General features: G+C 37.6%; 1 protein-coding gene across 6 annotated transcripts in view; it reads right to left on the bottom strand.

Moving 5' to 3' along the window:
* Nucleotides 1-285: 285 nt before the first annotated feature.
* The window catches only part of ncam1a (neural cell adhesion molecule 1a), a 658018-nt gene continuing 637112 nt past the window's right edge, over nt 286-21191 (bottom strand). For 2 of the 6 annotated variants that reach the window (XM_061962814.2, XM_061962815.2), the window contains 3 exons: nt 20590-20706; nt 15972-16286; nt 286-3350 (listed from right to left, as the gene is read on the bottom strand). In XM_061962814.2, coding sequence (XP_061818798.2) covers nt 3224-3350; nt 15972-16286; nt 20590-20706 — 559 coding nt within the window. In that variant the 3' untranslated portion in view covers nt 286-3223. Of the gene's footprint in view, nt 3351-15971; nt 16287-20585; nt 20707-21191 lie in introns of those variants that run through there. The other 4 variants (XM_061962816.2, XM_061962817.2, XR_012050597.1 and 1 more) reach the window with 3 other exon arrangements.

Raw genomic sequence — 21191 nt, 5'->3', positions numbered from 1 at the left:
AAGAAACGTTCGTTAACATTTATGTAGCATGACTTAACCTTTACTTTTGTGAAATGTATATTTACCGTTCTTTGCCCAATATTCTGATTCAATTCATGTGATTTAAACAAACTTTATCAAAAAAACATTTTTAAGTTCACTTTTTTGTCAGCTCAAATAGACATTTTTGCATAATTATTATTATTCTTTTAATTATATTTTATTTTATTCTGCTGCTTGTATGGCTTCTATTTGTTTAATTGTTGCCGTGCTCCCCCCCTCTGTGTTATGCATCCCTTGGGTTGAAATAACTAGCGACTATAAATAAAGAAATACGTTTTTCGAAAAACTTGCTGGTATATTATGTTATTTCTATCAACATTTGACCTTTCAAAAATTTGTTCACGTAAAACGACGTGTTTATCAATGTAAAATCCTGACAACGGTACAATATTATGCCTTTATTCTGGTGTAAATACGACTTTTGTAAAGTTCGTAACTTTTTTTAACTGTAACCTTATGTCGTTATTGCCCTAAAAATATTACACGATTTAAGTTAAAATATTACAAAATGTCGTAATTTTACGAAAATAAAGATGTAATCTTACAGTGTTACGGAAAAAAATCAGAATGTTACAAGCAAGAAGTCGTATTTTTACGAGCAGAAATTTGACATGGCTAAAGTTGTGATATTATGACTTTTCCCTCGTAAGATCTTACGAGAAATTAGTTGTCGCGTAACAAAAGTAAAGTTGTCATTTTGCCAGAGAAATAATTAAAATCGTGATATTGTGAAGAAAAAGCTTGCTGGACAGTCAATTACTTTTGATATTCAAGAACTAATAACTTCAAATATCACAAGAAAATTGTTACGAAAACAAAGAACATTTCCAGACAAACAACGCTCGTTAACATTTATGCTTGCATAAATTTGTGAAATTTACTTTTGTGATATTTACATTTACCGAGCTTTACATAATATTCTGATTCAATTCATGTGATTTAAACAAACTTTATTATTTTTATTTTTTTTAATTCACTTTTTTAAAATATTATTTTTATTTTAATTATGTTTTGTTTTATTCTGCTGCTTGTATGGCTTTTATTTGTTTAATTGTTGCCGTGCTTTTTTTCTGGGTCGAAAAACTTAAATATTATGTTTTTTCTATAAATATTTTACTTTATTTTTGGGAAGATTTGACCTTTTTGTTCATGCAAAACGACGTGTTTATTGATGTAAAATCCTGACAACAGTACAATATTATGCCTTTATTCTGGTGTAAATACGACTTTTGTAAAGTTCGTAACTTTTTTTAACTGTAACCTTATGTCGTTATTGCCCTAAAAATATTACACGATTTAAGTTAAAATATTACAAAATGTCATAATTTTGCGAAAATAAAGCTGTAATCTTACAGTGTTACAAGGAAAAAATCTGAATGTTACAAGCAAGAAGTTGTATTTTTACGAGCAGAAATTTGACATGGCTAAAGTTGTGATATTATGACTTTTCCCACATACGAGAAATGAGTTGTAGTGTAACAAAAGTAAAGTTGTCATTTTGCAAGAGAAACCCTTAAAATCGTGATAATATGAGAAAAAAGCTTGCTCGCGAGTGAATTACTTTTGATATTCATGAACTAATAACTTCAAAAATTGTTACGAAAACAAAGAAAATTCCCACACAAACGACGCTCGTTAACATTTATGCTCGCATTACTTAACCCATATTTACCGTTTTTTTGCACAATATTCTGATTCAATTCATGTGATTTAAACCAACTTTACTTTTTCAAGATGACTTAAATTTTTTTCAAGTTCTTTTTTGTCAGTTCAAATAGACATTTTTGCATAATTATTATCATTGTTTTAATTATGTTTTGTTTTATTCTGCTGCTTGTATGGCTTCTGTTTGTTTAATCGTTGCCGTGCTTTTTTTCTGGGTTTAAATAATTAGTGACTGTAAATAAAGAAATACGTTTTTTTAAAAACTTGTTGTAAGGTTATGTTATTTCTATAAACATTTGACTTTATTTTTGGGAACATTTGACCTTTTTCTGCTGCGATATCGCAAATTTGTTTATGTAAAACGATGTGTTTTACAGTACAATATTATGCCTTTATTCTGGTGTAAGTACGACTTTTGTAAAGTTCATAATTTTTGTCAAACTGTAACCTTATTTCGTTATTGCCCTAAAAATGTTACATGATTTAAGTTAAAATATTACAACATGTCGTAATTTTACGAAAATAAAGATGTAATCTTACAGTGTTACGGAAAAAAATCTGAATGTTACAAGCCATACCAGAAATTTGCCAAAGCTAAAGTTGAGATATTATGACTTTTCCCACGTAAGATCTTACGAGAAATTAGTTGTAGTGTAACAATAGTAAAGTTGTCATTTTGCCAGAGAAACCCTTAAAATCGTTACTTTTGATATTCATGAACTAATAATTTCGAAAATCGTTACGAAAACAAAGAAAATTCCCACACAAACGACGCTCGTTAACATTTATGCTCGCATTACTTAACCCATATTTACCGTTATTTGCATAATATTCTGATTCAATTCATGTGATTTAAACAAACATAATTTTTTTTTAAAGTTCACTTTTTTGTCAGCTCCAATAGACATTTTTGCATAATTATTATTTTACCTTTTTCCACTGCGATATCGCAAATTTGTTCACGTAAAACGACGTGTTTATCAATGTAAAATCCTCACAACAGTACAATATTACGCCGTTATTCTGGTGAAAAATACCACCTTTGTGAAGTTCGTAATTTTGTAACCTTATGTCGTTATTGCCCTAAAAAATACAATTTCATTCTCGTACTCACGGCGTTAACGATGTTAAATTACGGCGTTATTCTCGTAAAAACACAACTATCACGCCGGTAACAATTTCGACTTATATTCCTGTAACATTCCGAACTTTTCTCTGCCTCCTTTTCCGCGTGGCCCCTGGCATGTTTGGTGCACGAGTGGAGTCGTGTGTATCGGAAAGAGAACTAAGGCATGTGCATGAAAGTCTTTTTGTACATTTTGCTGGTCAGAAGACACATTTTTCTTTCTTTTTGTTTTCCCAGGGAATGGTGGTGTTTTTTTTTTGTTTTTTTGTTTTTCGACGTGCGAAATCGTGTTAAGGTTTCAGTGACTGTGACCCTTGAACCCACCATCCCTCCCCAACCCCCCCCTTGTAACCGACCCGAACCCGACCTTTTCCTTTTTTCTTGAGGCGATTACGCTTTGCTCTCGTTCCCGTTGGTCTGGGGCGCCTCGTTGGGGACCGTCTTCACCTCGGCCGTGGCGTTGTTGGCCTCGGTCTTGATGTCCGCCGCAGTCGTCACGTCCTCCTTCGTCTTCCCGCTGCCAGGACGGAACACAGGGACAGGTTCTGTTAGCCGTTTGGGAGGATCCCTTGTGTGGTGTTCGGGTCTGTGGGACCCGTTTTCATTTTTTATGAAAATTAATTAATTTTTCAAACTGAGACTCACTGACTTTGGCTCATTTTCTGTGAAGAACATACATCAGAATACATATTTAATGACCACACACCATACACCCCCCCTACACATTTCTATCACATATAAGATGTCCGGGTCCACTGGACCCGGGGCTAATAGAAGTGTGGAAATTGATGTTCTGTGTACCACACACACACACACACACACACACACACACACACACACACACACACACACACACACAGCAGGCCTAGACAGGAGGAGGACAGAGTGTAGGTACACAGAACATCAGAGGGTCAAATGTGCGAGAAAATGAGAGCAGACAGTGTTGACAAACGATGTTGCAACCTTGTGTGGGAACCGCACGTGCAGAAACACAAAAGAAGAATCCCTGCAAATTTTCCGTGCAACGTTCATACTGTTGTTACTCAGCCAGCGTTTGTGGGTCTGATGGACTCGTTGCATTTTGTGGCTTTTAATGCCTCACAATCAAACAGTTTTATGTTAAAATACTGAACTAGAGATGTCCGATAATATCGGCCTGCCGATATTATCGGCCGATAAATGCGTTAAAATGTAATATCGGAAATTATCGGTATCGTTTTTTTTATTATCGGTATCGTTTTTTTTATTTTTTATTGTATTAAATCTACATAAAAAACACAAGATACACTTACAATTAGTGCACCAACCCAAAAAACCTTCCTCCCCCATTTACACTCATTCCCACTCATTCAAACAAAAGGGTTGTTTCTTTCTGTTATTAATATTCTGGTTCCTACATTATATATCAATATACAGGTAAAAGCCAGTAAATTAGAATATTTTGAAAAACTTGATTTATTTCAGTGATTGCATTCAAAAGGTGTAACTTGTACATTATATTTATTCATTGCACACAGACTGATGCATTCAAATGTTTATTTCATTTAATTTTGATGATTTGAAGTGGCAACAAATGAAAATCCAAAATTCCGTGTGTCACAAAATTAGAATATTACTTAAGGCTAATACAAAAAAGGGATTTTTAGAAATGTTGGCCAACTGAAAAGTATGAAAATGAAAAATATGAGCATGTACAATACTCAATACTTGGTTGGAGCTCCTTTTGCCTCAATTACTGCGTTAATGCGGCGTGGCATGGAGTCGATGAGTTTCTGGCACTGCTCAGGTGTTATGAGAGCCCAGGTTGCTCTGATAGTGGCCTTCAACTCTTCTGCGTTTTTGGGTCTGGCATTCTGCATCTTCCTTTTCACAATACCCCACAGATTTTCTATAGGGCTAAGGTCAGGGGAGTTGGCGGGCCAATTTAGAACAGAAATACCATGGTCCGTAAACCAGGCACGGGTATATTTTGCGCTGTGTGCAGGCGCCAAGTCCTGTTGGAACTTGAAATCTCCATCTCCATAGAGCAGGTCAGCAGCAGGAAGCATGAAGTGCTCTAAAACTTGCTGGTAGACGGCTGCGTTGACCCTGGATCTCAGGAAACAGAGTGGACCGACACCAGCAGATGACATGGCACCCCAAACCATCACTGATGGTGGAAACTTTACACTAGACTTCAGGCAACGTGGATCCTGTGCCTCTCCTGTCTTCCTCCAGACTCTGGGACCTCGATTTCCAAAGGAAATGCAAAATTTGCATGGTTGGGTGATGGTTTGGGGTGCCATGTCATCTGCTGGTGTCGGTCCACTCTGTTTCCTGAGATCCAGGGTCAACGCAGCCGTCTACCAGCAAGTTTTAGAGCACTTCATGCTTCCTGCTGCTGACCTGCTCTATGGAGATGGAGATTTCAAGTTCCAACAGGACTTGGCGCCTGCACACAGCGCAAAATCTACCCGTGCCTGGTTTACGGACCATGGTATTTCTGTTCTAAATTGGCCCGCCAACTCCCCTGACCTTAGCCCCATAGAAAATCTGTGGGGTATTGTGAAAAGGAAGATGCAGAATGCCAGACCCAAAAACGCAGAAGAGTTGAAGGCCACTATCAGAGCAACCTGGGCTCTCATAACACCTGAGCAGTGCCAGAAACTCATCGACTCCATGCCACGCCGCATGAACGCAGTAATTGAGGCAAAAGGAGCTCCAACCAAGTATTGAGTATTGTACATGCTCATATTTTTCATTTTCATACTTTTCAGTTGGCCAACATTTCTAAAAATCCATTTTTTGGATTAGCCTTAAGTAATATTCTAATTTTGTGACACACAGAATTTTGGATTTTCATTTGTTGCCACTTCAAATCATCAAAATTCAATGAAATAAACATTTGAATGCATCAGTCTGTGTGCAATGAATAAATATAATGTACAAGTTACACCTTTTGAATGCAATTACTGAAATAAATCAAGTTTTTCAAAATATTCTAATTTACTGGCTTTTACCTGTATATCAATACAGTCTGCAGGGATACAGTCCGTAAGCACACTAATAGTACTAACCTTTAACAGTTAATTTGACTCATTTTCATTAATTACTAGTTTCTATGTAACTGTTTTTGTATTGTTTTACTTTCTTTTTTATTCAAGAAAATGTTTTTAATTTATTTATCTTATTTTATTTTTTTAAAAGGACCTTATCGTCACCATACCTGGTTGTCCAAATTAGGCATAATAATGTGTTAATTCCACGACTGTATGTATCGGTCGATATCAGTATCGGTTAATATCGGTATCGGTAATTAAAGAGTTGGACAATATCGGAATATCGGATATCGGCATAAAGCCATTATCGGACATCCCTATACTGAACAGATGTTTATTGGGAAAAGGTAAACATCTGTTATATGTTCCATTGAAAATATAGAACATTACACAGGGCGCTCAAAAATCTATTAAAATGTTTTAGTACGACTTTGGTAAGCTATGAAGCCGCACCGCTTGATGGATTGTCGGCACATTAAACATAGGAGTATTATTATGGTGTGTGTATAAGATAAGACATATAATCTGGCGTTTTGTTTCGCAATATTATGCAAACCTTCTGGTACCTGTTGATCTGTATTTGGGATCTGCATAAGTCCTGGAAAATTGCGCGAGTCCGCCTTTGTAGTTCGTGCCGACACCGTAGCCGATAAGCTTCTTCTTTTCCTCTATCTTCTTGTTATGGGACATTCATCCTCCACTGTTGCCATTTCTAATATAAAGTAGTGTAAAGTTCTTACTTATATCTGTCAGTAAACTCGCCATGAAAGCGCTAAAACATACCGGTGTAGTGAGTTGACATTATTCACCCAAGGAACTTTAGTTACTAGAGAGTTCCGGTCGGACAGTTTTTCAGGGGACACATTTGTTGTTGTTTCCGGATGAAGCAGATGTTTATTGGGATAAGGTAAACATCCGTTCAGTATTTTAACATAAAAGTGTTTGATTGTGAGGCATTAAAAGCCACAAAAAGCAACGGGTCCATCAGACCCACAAACGCTGGCTGAGTAACAACAATATGAACATTACACAAGGGTTAAAGGGGTGAAAACACGATATTTTTGGAGGATTTCACCCCCAATCCCCCTTTTGAAAGTACATTTCACACATAACACGATCATGCCTGCCATCCTGAGGACACGCACGGCATAGTCAGACTGTCACAGAGACGCCTTCCAGCGACAATGGGCGGAGAGCCCGGCGTGGAAATGAGACGGCGGACAACAAAAGGACGGAGAAGACAAGAGCGGAGCCGACCTGCACAACGCAAACTACAACACGCCAGGGAGAGGATTACGAGCGGGCCTGGACGGACACAAAAGGAGGACACTCGAACGCCGCTGTGGTCGCCTCTAAAAATAACAGCTCACGACGGAGGATTAAAAGGAGGGAAAAAAATTAGGTCGGCGGGTATTAATCCGACTAAAAATATCTTCAAAGGGATATTTGGCGTCTAAAAATATGTTCATTTAACGGCAATTAAAGCATGAGTTATGGCCTCATTATGAGGTTATTTCATACGCTGGACTCCAGGATCTACAAATTCAACCGAAAGCGTGTCAAGATTAACTAACGGTCAAAAAAATATACACCGTATTTTCTGGACCATAGGGTCGAGTCAGGTTTTTTTCATATATAAGGCGCACCGGATTACAAGGCGCATTAAAGGAGTCATATTATTATTATTTTTTCTAAATGTAAAACACTTCCTTGTGGTCTACATAACATGTAATGGTGGTTATTTGGTCAAAATGTAGCATGGATGATGTTTTACGGATCATCTTCAAGCCGCTTTCTGACAGTCTCTTCCAGATGTGCCGTTTTGTGGGCGGTCTTATTTACGTAACTCACCTTCGGCAGCGTCTTCTCACCGTCATCTTTGTTGTAGCGATGTAGCGTGCAAGGACGGGAGTGGAAGAAGTGTCAAAAGATGGCGCTAACTGTTTTAATGACATTCAGACTTTACTTCAATCAATAACGGAGCAGCATCTTCTCATCCGGAAACAACCACAACCGTCCGACCGGAACTCTCTAATAACTAAAGTTCCTTGGGTGGATAATGTAAACTCACTATACCGGTATGTTTTAGCGCTTTCATGGCGAGTCTACTGACAGATATAAGTAAGAACTTTACACTACTTTATATTAGAAATGGCAACAGGGGAGGATTAATGTCCCATAACAAGAAGACAGAGAAAAAGAAGAAGCTCATCGACTACGGTGTCGGCACGGACTACATAGGCGGACGCACGCAATTTTTCAGGATTTATGCAGATCCCAAATACAGATCAGCAGGTACCAGAAGGTAAGAAAAGTTGCTTTTGCATAATATTGCAAAACAAAACGCCAGATAATATGTCTTACCTTATACACACACCATAATAATACTCCTATGTTTAATGCGCCGACAATCCATCAAGCGGTGCGGCTTCAAAGCTTACTAAAGTCGTACTAAAACATTTTGATAGATTCTTGAGCGCCGTGTGTAATGTTCTATATTTTCAATGGAACATATACAATGTTGGTGTTGTTTACTTGAGTCAAATTGTCATCATAGTGCAGTCTATCTCTTATGTGTGACTGCCATCTACTGGTCACACTTATCATTACACCATGTACCAAATAAAATTGCTTTGAGGTCGGTAAGCAAAACCAGAATTATTCCGTACATGAAGCACACCGGGTTATAAGGCGCACTGTCGAGTTTTGAGAAAATGAAAAGTCTTACAGTCCGGAAAATACGGTACACAAAAAGGAGAAAACACAAGATTTAGTGCTAGGCAATTTTCTGAATCCTAAATCCTAACGTTACGAAAAAGACGTCTTACCGTACGTTTACGACAACAATGTTTCGATGATTACAGCACAAGTTGTATTTTTCCACAAAAATGTCGTGAGACTTGTGACAGTACAACTTTAGCCTTTTACGTCGTAAAGGTACAGAACGACGTATTTTACGTAACACCCCGGTTTGTTTTTCGTGACATCGTAAAAGCTTCGACTTTTGAAGGCAGACAATTGAGAACAGACACAAAAGTTGACAACAAGAAGTGTGGATGTGAGGTGGCGAGTCAGCGAGTGGATGCAGCAGCTGGTTAATAGATGACACAAACATGTGGGGGTGGAGTTAGTGGAGGGGTGGAGTTAGTGGAGGGGTGGAGTTAGTGGAGGGGTGGAGTTAGTGGAGGGGTGGAGTTAGTGGACGGCTGAATTGATGACGCTTGTACACCGCTAGCATCTCCAGCGCTCAGACATCAATGCCTTAAAAGTACTCCTAAAGAAACATTTCCCCCAAAAATGTGTTACAGAATTATAAAAATAGCACAACCAAAAAAAATTGTGTTAGCGTTGTCGACGGAAATTACGTTTTGGTAACATTTCTAAGCGTAAGATACCTCGGAATTCCACTCAATTAACTATTAACCCCATTTTATTACTATTGATATATATATTTTTTGCTAATAATTGGGTTTTTGTACAAAGTCTGACCAAAGTCAGAAACAATGCTAAAGCTAGCTATGGACGACCTGAATTTAGAGGTTTTTTTTTTTAAAAGTGTGTAAGGCGTATTATTTTTTTTCGGAATTAGCGTTGTACTAACCATAGCACGTTATTGTAAAGCTGATAAAATTTTCGTGATAAATGGCGACTAAAAAAAGACCCAGTAATTAGCTTAGAACGTTTAAATTGTTAGCACTTGTTTTATTTTATGCAATTTTTTTTCAATGCTAATTAAAATATGTCACATTTTTTTTTGTACAAAGTAGGAGTACATTTTCGTAAGAATCAGAAAATTAAAGCTAAAAGCTAGCTTAGAACTCCCCGAATTTCGACGACGGATCCAAACCAGTGATTCTCAAACTGTGGCGCGTGGGCTCCATCTAGTGGTACGCCAAAGAATCACTTAATTAAACATTGTAATGACGCGTGTCACCATTATGTGCCCTATTTTGAGTATATCAGTGTTTTTCCTGTGGGTAATGTTTTAGTTCCGTTCCTTGGCTTTTATTTTGGTGGTAGGGCTGGTAGCTGTGCGATTGGGGAGGCACAGCTACGTCCACCAAAATAAAAGCACAGGACAGGAACTAAAACACTACACACAGGAACAATACTAACATACTCTGGTGTAATAGGCTGTGACAATTCGATTCATTATTTAAGTACAGTGTTTAATTTTCCTATATTCAAACACAGTGTTACTGTTCGAAATGCGTGTAATGTTACAGTGGGCCAAAATACTAAATACACTTGTTAAATCAAACCGCCGGCTTGTTTTTGATGAATACTTATGCCAACTACGCTACTGTATCTCAATGTTGGTTACTGTGGTGGTCCTTGGAGAGCCAAGTGTTTTCTGAGGTGGTACGTGGTGGGGAAAAAAGTTAAAAGAACTACTGATATAAACTTGTAGATTGTTTTGACGTATTAGTTTACAAAGTTTGACTTCTTTTTACTGATTACTTTTTTTTGTACAAACTAATAAACGCTTGATCAGACCTCGGCAAATGAAGGCTTTTCAATCTGGCCCGCCGGACATTCTCAAATATTTCTTTTAGATCTTTAAGACGGAAACTTTAGCTGCCATTATGATGTGCAGTCTTGTTTTCTAATGACCGTAAGTCTTCAACTATACACAGTATTTCAATGGTTGGAATCTGCACTTACAGGTAAAAGCCAGTAAATTAGAATATTTTGAAAAACTTGATTTATTTCAGTAATTGCATTCAAAAGGTGTAACTTGTACATTATATTTATTCATTGCACACAGACTGATGCATTCAAATGTTTATTTCATTTAATTTTGATGATTTGAAGTGGCAACAAATGAAAATCCAAAATTCCGTGTGTCACAAAATTAGAATATTACTTAAGGCTAATACAAAAAAGGGATTTTTAGAAATGTTGGCCAACTGAAAAGTATGAAAATGAAAAATATGAGCATGTACAATACTCAATACTTGGTTGGAGCTCCTTTTGCCTCAATTACTGCGTTAATGCGGCGTGGCATGGAGTCGATGAGTTTCTGGCACTGCTCAGGTGTTATGAGAGCCCAGGTTGCTCTGATAGTGGCCTTCAACTCTTCTGCGTTTTTGGGTCTGGCATTCTGCATCTTCCTTTTCACAATACCCCACAGATTTTCTATGGGGCTAAGGTCAGGGGAGTTGGCGGGCCAATTTAGAACAGAAATACCATGGTCCGTAAACCAGGCACGGGTAGATTTTGCGCTGTGTGCAGGCGCCAAGTCCTGTTGGAACTTGAAATCTCCATCTCCATAGAGCAGGTCAGCAGCAGGAAGCATGAAGTGCTCTAAAACTTGCTGGTAGACGGCTGCGTTGACCCTGGATCTCAGGAAACAGAGTGGACCGACACCAGCAGATGACATGGCACCCCAAACCATCACCCAACCATGCAAATTTTGCATTTCCTTTGGAAATCGAGGTCCCAGAGTCTGGAGGAAGACAGGAGAGGCACAGGATCCACGTTGCCTGAAGTCTAGTGTAAAGTTTCCACCATCAGTGATGGTTTGGGGTGCCATGTCATCTGCTGGTGTCGGTCCACTCTGTTTCCTGAGATCCAGGGTCAACGCAGCCGTCTACCAGCAAGTTTTAGAGCACTTCATGCTTCCTGCTGCTGACCTGCTCTATGGAGATGGAGATTTCAAGTTCCAACAGGACTTGGCGCCTGCACACAGCGCAAAATCTACCCGTGCCTGGTTTACGGACCATGGTATTTCTGTTCTAAATTGGCCCGCCAACTCCCCTGACCTTAGCCCCATAGAAAATCTGTGGGGTATTGTGAAAAGGAAGATGCAGAATGCCAGACCCAAAAACGCAGAAGAGTTGAAGGCCACTATCAGAGCAACCTGGGCTCTCATAACACCTGAGCAGTGCCAGAAACTCATCGACTCCATGCCACGCCGCATTAACGCAGTAATTGAGGCAAAAGGAGCTCCAACCAAGTATTGAGTATTGTACATGCTCATATTTTTCATTTTCATACTTTTCAGTTGGCCAACATTTCTAAAAACCCCTTTTTTGTATTAGCCTTAAGTAATATTCTAATTTTGTGACACACGGAATTTTGGATTTTCATTTGTTGCCACTTCAAATCATCAAAATTAAATGAAATAAACATTTGAATGCATCAGTCTGTGTGCAATGAATAAATATAATGTACAAGTTACACCTTTTGAATGCAATTACTGAAATAATCAAGTTTTTCAAAATATTCAAATTTACTGGCTTTTACCTGTATGGACGATTTACTCGTTACTATGGTAATCTAATTAGTTACTATGGTCATCTAATTAGTTACTATGGTCATCTAATTAGTTACTATGGTAATCTACGTCACAGCAGCTCAGATGAGGCACCAAGCAGTGTGGGCGGGAAGTGTTTCCACAGACGCGGAAGGAGATTTTCACAACAAAGTTCTAAAACTTAGTGATACATAGAATATAATCAAATATAATAGAAAGTACTTTATTGATCCCTGGGGGAAAATTCAGCAAATATCAGATATATCAGATTGTAGGTGGGTTTATTTTGAACCCTTCACGTTCATATTTCACTGTTTGTTGCGTTTCACTTCATTGTAAAATATGTCGATCGAAAGGGGGTGTGACGTTCATATTTTGTCAATATTCAGTGTTTTATCGTTCATAGAAAAATGGAAAAATTCCATTACGTTTTTTTAAGGCGGTCTGTCATAACGTTTTTAAGCATTCAATCAGACATTATTGTGAGGTTTTGAATTAGTGTTCCTAAAAATAGATATACCGACCCCCAGACACATTTTTTTCTGTAAATGTGGCCCCCCGAGTCAAAATAATTGCCCTGGCTTGCGCTAGATTCTCGGGCGAAACAAAAAAAAGCTTAGCTGGAATTGTATGGTTAGGTTAGAGCAGGGGTGTCAGATGTACGATGAGTTTTGATGACTTTGCTCAGTATAAAAATGAGCCCTACATTTTTGAATGAAATAAACTGATGTTCTAAATGCGTCCACTAGATGTCGCAATAAAAATTCTTTGTATCTTCGGAGATGATGCTACATATGTACAAAAAAAAACAACAACAACATGATGTTAGTACATTAGTCGAGGAAAATGATCAAACTACATAAATAACATCCTGTAATTTGATTTTGATATTATTTTTTTATCTTGATAGATTGAAAATTAACACCAATAAGTTGGCTGATGAACATTATCACACAATTTATTCAGAAAGTATAAATAACGACAAATAAAGGTAGAATACTCTTAACCGCAACATGTAAGTGTAAATAGCCCCCAACAACATTTTCAGAATGTGCTTGTTCTATTTCTAAACAAAGAAAACAATCTGAAGTTGTCTTTATTTTTAAGTTATCTAGCCATGATTTTACCAGTCTGGCCCACTTGGGAGTAGATTTTTCTCCGATCTAAAAATGAGTGTGACACCCCTGGGTTAGAGGTTATTCTTTGTAGTATGACATTTTTGTAACGGTTTTTTTTACGCAAAAACTGGCTAGATTTGAGAACAGGATCCAGAAAGTGATACTGGGACTCTCCAAGGATGGTGTGAAATGTCGGTACCGTATTTTTCGGACTATAAGTCGCAGTTTTTTTTTCATTGTTTGGGGTGCGACTTATACTCAGGAGTGACTTATGTGTGAAATTATTAACACATTAGCGTAAAATATCAAATAATATTATTGATCTCATTCACGTAAGAGACTAGACGTATAAGATTTCATGGGATTTAGCGATTAGGAGTGACAGATTGTATAGCATGTTCTATATGTTATAGTTATTTGAATGACTCTTACCATAATATGTTACGTTAACATACCAGTTGGTTATTTATGCCTCATATAACGTACACTTATTCAGCCTGTTGTTCACTATTCTTTATTTATTAGGGCCAGCAATGGCCCATTGCAAAAGGACTCCCACAGGGAGTCCTTTTGCAATGGGACATAAGGACCTATTGAATTTCTAAGGTTTTATTCTTTATTATTATTATTATTATTCTTTATTATTCTTCCGCCGCCTCTTTGAGCACTAATTTGACCCACTTAACATGCTCGGAGAGACATGAAACAAAAACCTCTCCGTAGGTCTCACTTAGACCTACATTTCATAAATTGACAACCCCCAGCAAAAATCAACAGCAAGTTTGCTATTCCCCCTTCAAAACAATTATTTTGTAAAAACCGGTCACCTTCCTGACACCCCTGGGTTAGAGGTTATTCTTCGTAGTATGACATTTTTGTAACGTTTTTTTTTACGCAAAAACTGGCTAGATTTGAGAACAGGATCCAGAAAGTGATACGGGAACTCTCCAAGGATGGTGTGAAATGTCGGTACCGTATTTTTCGGACTATAAGTCGCAGTTTTTTTTTTCATTGTTTGGGGTGCGACTTATACTCAGGAGTGACTTATGTGTGAAATTATTAACACATTAGCGTAAAATATCAAATAATATTATTGATCTCATTCACGTAAGAGACTAGACGTATAAGATTTCATGGGATTTAGCGATTAGGAGTGACAGATTGTTTGGTAAACGTATAGCATGTTCTATATGTTATAGTTATTTGAATGACTCTTACCATAATATGTTACGTTAACATACCAGTTGGTTATTTATGCCTCATATAACGTACACTTATTCAGCCTGTTGTTCACTATTCTTTATTTATTAGGGCCCGCAATGGCCCATTGCATAAGGACTCCCACAGGGAGTCCTTATGCAATGGGACATAAGGACCTATTGAATTTCTAAGGTTTTATTCTTTATTATTATTATTATTATATTATTCTTTATTATTCTTCCGCCGCCTCTTTGAGCACTAATTTGACCCACTTAACATGCTTCAAAACTCACCGTATTTGACCCACACATCAGGACCTGCGAAAATTGTCTTTTAATAAAAAAACCAAACTGCAAAAATCAAAATTGCGCTCTAGCGCCCCCTAGGAAAAAAAAAACTAGACTGCCTGTAACTCCCACTAGGAAGGTCGGAAAGACATGAAACAAAATCCTCTATGTAGGTCTGACTCAGACCTAACTTTCATAATGGTACATTCTCGGGCTAAAATCTACAGGAAGTTGGCAATTCCCCCTTCAAGACAAAAAAGTACTAAAAAAAGTCACTTTTGCCTCTTTGAGCTGTAATTTCACCCCCTTAACATGCTTCAAAACTCACCAAACTGAACACACACATCAGGACTGGCTAAAACTGTGATCTAATGAAAAAACCTAACCCCAAATTTAAAAATTGTGCTCTACAGCAATTTTTGAATAAAACGCACAAAAAACTGCTCCTCGGAAGACATAAATGACAAAACTGCCTGTAACTCCCACTGGGAAGGTCGGAGAGACATGAAACAAAAACCTCTCCGTAGGTCTCACTTAGACCTACATTTCATAAATTGACAACCCCCAGCAAAAATCAACAGCAAGTTTGCTATTCCCCCTTCAAAACAATTATTTTGTAAAAACCGGTCACCTTCCTTCAAAAACTATCTCGTCTGAGCGCGTTTGTCGTTTCGGCTTCAAACTAACACAGGAGAGAGATTAAACCCTTGTGCATAAATTAACAGAACAGTTTTTTTTATAACTGCTCCGGTTTTGATTTTATGAGCCTTCAAAGAACCGCTGCGCTGATGCTGCTGCACTGCTGTTTTTGTAAGATGGCTGCTTAAAAGCAGGAAGCACCAACGTGCCCACACAATGCAGACAAGGTAGGTACACTAGACAAAAGTCTTGGGACACTTCAGACTAAAAGTAGACAAAAGTATTGGGACACTTAGGACTAGCACCTGCCAAATACGCGGGCCCGAACAACGCTGCTTGCAGCTTTAATTTTTAATTGCCTTTCAAATGTCTATTCTTGGTGTTGGCTTTTATCAAATACATTTCCCCCCAAAATGCGACTTATATATGTTTTTTTCCTTCTTTATTATGTATTTTCGGCCGGTGCGGCTTATACTCCGGAGCGACTTATACTCCGAAAAATACGGTAATTGTAAAAGAAAATGAAAATGAGGGTAAATGTTCCTTTAAGACGCAGTGTACACAAAGTGGCGATGGTGGGAGTGCAAATATTCATACTCATTTTGGACTGGCGTGCTTGCGGTGCTGGACTCTGTGCCGGGGGGGTGCTCCTGGGTCGGGCCGTCGACTTGCGAGTCCTGACCCGGGGGGCTGGCGGAAGCCTCAGAGGGAGCGGTGGGGGGAGGAGCTTTGGGAGCGTCGCTCAGGTCCACCAGCGGCCCCACGTTGGGTCGGCGCTCACCCGACTCGGCCGAGGGGCTGTTTTTCGGGGGGCAGGCTTGGGTCGCCGGGCTGCGGTGTGCCGCGACGGAATTAGTAGCAGCATCGGAATGGAGCTGGTTTGCGTCTGTGGAGGCGGCGGCGGCGGCGGGCCTGTTTTTTTGTGTTTTTTTTGGGGCAAGGATAAGGGTGGGTGGACGGGTGAGGGGCGGCGGCACCGGCAGAAATGTGAAGGGAGGAACAGAAAAAAAGGGGGTAGTGGAGGAAGGGAGGGGGAGGCAGAGTGAGCGCTACTCAAACAAAACAAGCTACACAATGTTAGCAACACAATTGTTAAGAACAACACAACTGTCAATCAACTTTGGTTTTGCTGCTGCTCACTGCTCCCCTCACCTCCCAGGGGGTGATCAAGGGTGATGGGTCAAATGCAGAGAATAATTTCGCCACACCTACCTAGTGTGTGTGTGACAATAATTGGCACTTTAACTTAACTTTAATTTCTACATTTGTATTTGTACAATTATGTCATACATATTCCATGTTAATGTTTCCAATGTAATGTTTTTTTATTACCACCAGAGGGAGCCAGCGTGCCATCACTTTGACAAACAATGCAGGATAAAGTGACTGTGCAATGTGGACCTTTCATCCATCCATCCATCCATTTTCTACCGCTTGTGCCTTTTAGGGGTCGCGGGGGGTGCTGGAGCCTATCTCAGCTGCACATTGGCGGAAGGCGGCGTACACCCTGGACAAGTCGCCACCTCATCGCAGGGCCAACGCAGATAGACAGACAACATTCACACAATTTAGTGTTGCCAATCAGCCTATCATGGTAATTGTTACAAAAATTAACAGTAAAAGGTCTCATCCATTTTAAACACCTTCTCCTAAAAAAAAAAAAAGAAGCTAACATTAAAAGAGAAAGTATTTCTGATCCAAGAGCATTTCATTAAAAATCTTCAATCATTAATTAAAAAATGTATTCTACCATTATTGTAAAAATGTATTGGTACATTTTAAACCCTCAAGAATAAACGCAGTTGTAAAGTACTAATAAATATGAGTAAATGTTGCAATGTGGACCTTAATTAACATTCACTCTAAAACGTTCTTTTTAAAGCTCAAATTTTTGTGATTAGGCCCGCTAACGATGAGTATTTTCCTGGAAAATGTTCAAAATGAACCCACAATTATTTTTTATTTTTTTATAAAATCCTTTTTATCCCTGAAAGATGAAAATCGCAATTCGGATGCGAATCCAGTTTTTGTGCACCCTTTATAAGCATTGTTAGTGATCAGTAAAATGCATACATAGCATATATAGCATTGTTAGTGATCGGTAAAATGCATACATAGATAGCATTGTTAGTGATCAGTAAAATGCCTATATAGCATTGTTAGTGATCAGTAAAATGCATATATAGCATTGTTAGTGATCAGTAAAATGCATACATAGCATATATAGCATTGTTAGTGATAAGTAAAATGCATATATAGCATTGTTAGTGATCAGTAAAATGCATACATAGCATATATAGCATTGTTAGTGATCAGTCAAATGCCTATATAGCATATATAGCATTGTTAGTGATCAGTAAAATGCCTATATAGCATATATAGCATTGTTAGTGATCAGTAAAATGCCTATATAGCATATATAGCATTGTTAGTGATCAGTAAAATGCATACATAGCATTGTTAGTGATCAGTAAAATGCCTATATAGCATATATAGCATTGTTAGTGATCAGTAAAATGCATATATAGCATATATAGCATTGTTAGTGATCAGTAAAATGCATATATATCATTGTTAGTGATCAGTAAAATGCATACATAGCATACATAGCATTGTTAGTGATCAGTAAAATGCCTATATAGCATATATAGCATTGCTAGTGATCAGTAAAATGCCTATATAGCATATATAGCATTGTTAGTGATCAGTAAAATGCATACATAGCATATATAGCATTGTTAGTGATCAGTAAAATGCATTAATAGCCTTGTTAGTGATCTGTAAAATGCCTAAATAGCATATATAGCATTGTTAGTGATCAGTAAAATGCATACATAGCATATATAGCATTGTTAGTGATCAGTAAAATGCATTAATAGCCTTGTTAGTGATCTGTAAAATGCCTAAATAGCATATATAGCATTGTTAGTGATCGGTAAAATGCATACATAGATAGCATTGTTAGTGATCAGTAAAATGCCTATATAGCATTGTTAGTGATCAGTAAAATGCATATATAGCATTGTTAGTGATCAGTAAAATGCATACATAGCATATATAGCATTGTTAGTTATAAGTAAAATGCATATATAGCATTGTTAGTGATCAGTAAAATGCATACATAGCATATATAGCATTGTTAGTGATAAGTAAAATGCATATATAGCATTGTTAGTGATCAGTAAAATGCTTACATAGCATATAAAGCATTGTTAGTGATCAGTCAAATGCCTATATAGCATATATAGCATTGTTAGTGATCAGTAAAATGCCTATATAGCATATATAGCATTGTTAGTGATCAGTAAAATGCATATATAGCATTGTTAGTGATCAGTAAAATGCATACATAGCATTGTTAGTGATCAGTAAAATGCCTATATAGCATATATAGCATTGTTAGTGATCAGTAAAATGCATATATAGCATATATAGCATTGTTAGTGATCAGTAAAATGCATATATATCATTGTTAGTGATCAGTAAAATGCATATATAGCATTGTTAGTGATCAGTAAAATGCATACATAGCATATATAGCATTGTTAGTGATAAGTAAAATGCATATATAGCATTGTTAGTGATCAGTAAAATGCATACATAGCATATATAGCATTGTTAGTGATCAGTCAAATGCCTATATAGCATATATAGCATTGTTAGTGATCAGTAAAATGCCTATATAGCATATATAGCATTGTTAGTGATCAGTAAAATGCATATATAGCATTGTTAGTGATCAGTAAAATGCATACATAGCATTGTTAGTGATCAGTAAAATGCCTATATAGCATATATAGCATTGTTAGTGATCAGTAAAATGCATATATAGCATATATAGCATTGTTAGTGATCAGTAAAATGCATATATATCATTGCTAGTGATCAGTAAAATGCATACATAGCATACATAGCATTGTTAGTGATCAGTAAAATGCCTATATAGCATATATAGCATTGCTAGTGATCAGTAAAATGCATACATAGCATATATAGCATTGTTAGTGATCAGTAAAATGCATTAATAGCCTTGTTAGTGATCTGTAAAATGCCTAAATAGCATATATAGCATTGTTAGTGATCAGTAAAATGCATATATAACATTGTTAGTGATCAGTAAAATGCATACATAGCATATATAGCATTGTTAATGATCAGTAAAATGCATACATAGCATTGTTAGTGATCAGTAAAATGCATACATAGCATATATAGCATTGTTAGTGATCAGTAAAATGCCTATATAGCATTGTTAGTGATCAGTAAAATGCATACATAGCATTGTTAGTGATCAGTAAAATGCATATATAGCATTGTTAGTGATCAGTAAAATGCATACATAGCATATATAGCATTGTTAGTGATCAGTAAAATGCATATATAGCATTGTTAGTGATCAGTAAAATGCATACATAGCATATATAGCATTGTTAGTGATCAGTAAAATGCATATATAGCATTGTTAGTGATCAGTAAAATGCATACATAGCATATATAGCATTGTTAGTGATCAGTAAAATGCCTATATAGCATTGTTAGTGATCAGTAAAATGCATACATAGCATATATAGCATTGTTAGTGATCAGTACAATGCATATATAGTATATATAGCATTGTTAGTGATCAGTAAAATGCATACGTAGCATATATAGCAATGTTAGTGATCAGTAAAATGCATATATAGCATTGTTAGTGATCAGTAAAATGCATATATAGTATATATAGCATTGTTAGTGATCAGTAAAATAATTTTTTTTTCTTTCTTTTTTTCGAGCTATTTGTGTCATGACCGCTCATGAGAGGTTGATTAATGATTCATGTTCCTGTGTTATTGGTATCATTTCCTGTCCAGCGCTCTTATTTCTTTGTTCCACTTCCTTTCCAGCCATTTGACCTCTGGCTTGAGTGATGATTCTCCACACCTGCTCCTGCGCAGTGATGAAGTGGCACACCTGTCCCCAACCACTAATTAGGAGGGTTTATCTGCCAGCCTCGCCTTCTTAGCAATGATGGTTCGTTGTTGTATGTTCATGGTGCCGTTTTTATGTTTTGCCTTGCTTTTGTTTTCTGCTCACCTGTGAACTACTGCCCTCCTTTGTGTCCCTAATATAACAAAATGCCGCTTTACTTGCACGCCACCTGCCGTCTCTGCGTCGTGGGGTCATGCCAACGGCCGGCATTAAAGAAGACATGACTTCCTGTAAGGTCACTCACTCCGGTTCTGTCAGAGGCGTGGTCTCGTTGGGCTCGGTGGGTCCAACTCCTTCCTGGTTCTTGGTTTGCTCCTCTTCGGTTCTCACCTCCACAATGGGCTCCTTGGACTCGTCCTTCCTGTTGGCAGGAGACACATTTAGCAACCAATTGGGCGCCAATAATGAAGAAAGTTTTTCTTCAATGATTTTTTTTTAATGCACTGATACTGAAAACGAACACGATATGTAAAGCGTTATAAATAGTAGATAAAGAGAATGGGTTAAGAAGTACATTATTGCTTTGTAATGAAACAGCGACCCCCGAACGGGACAAGCAGTAGAAAATGGATGGATGCAACAGTTTGTGATGCATGAAGTGTAAAAGTGACAGTATGTGGCAAGTTAAAAAAGAGAATATTTCATGTATAATATTAGAGTTGTACGTATATCGGTACAATACAGCTTTTGAAAAATACCTGTACTTTTTTTCCCCCCCATTGACATGTGTGACAATGCTGTGTTCGTCAACACACACACTTGCAAGCAGAAACAGTGTGAAGACAGAGGAGGGAGAGTAGACGTATTTTGGCTTTAAACATGACAAAATACAGCAGGTGGAGCTAT

This window comes from Nerophis lumbriciformis, linkage group LG09, assembly GCF_033978685.3.
Source record: "Nerophis lumbriciformis linkage group LG09, RoL_Nlum_v2.1, whole genome shotgun sequence".
NCBI classification, from domain to species: domain Eukaryota; kingdom Metazoa; phylum Chordata; class Actinopteri; order Syngnathiformes; family Syngnathidae; genus Nerophis; species Nerophis lumbriciformis.
This window is presented reverse-complemented; position numbering and strand designations above follow the sequence as displayed.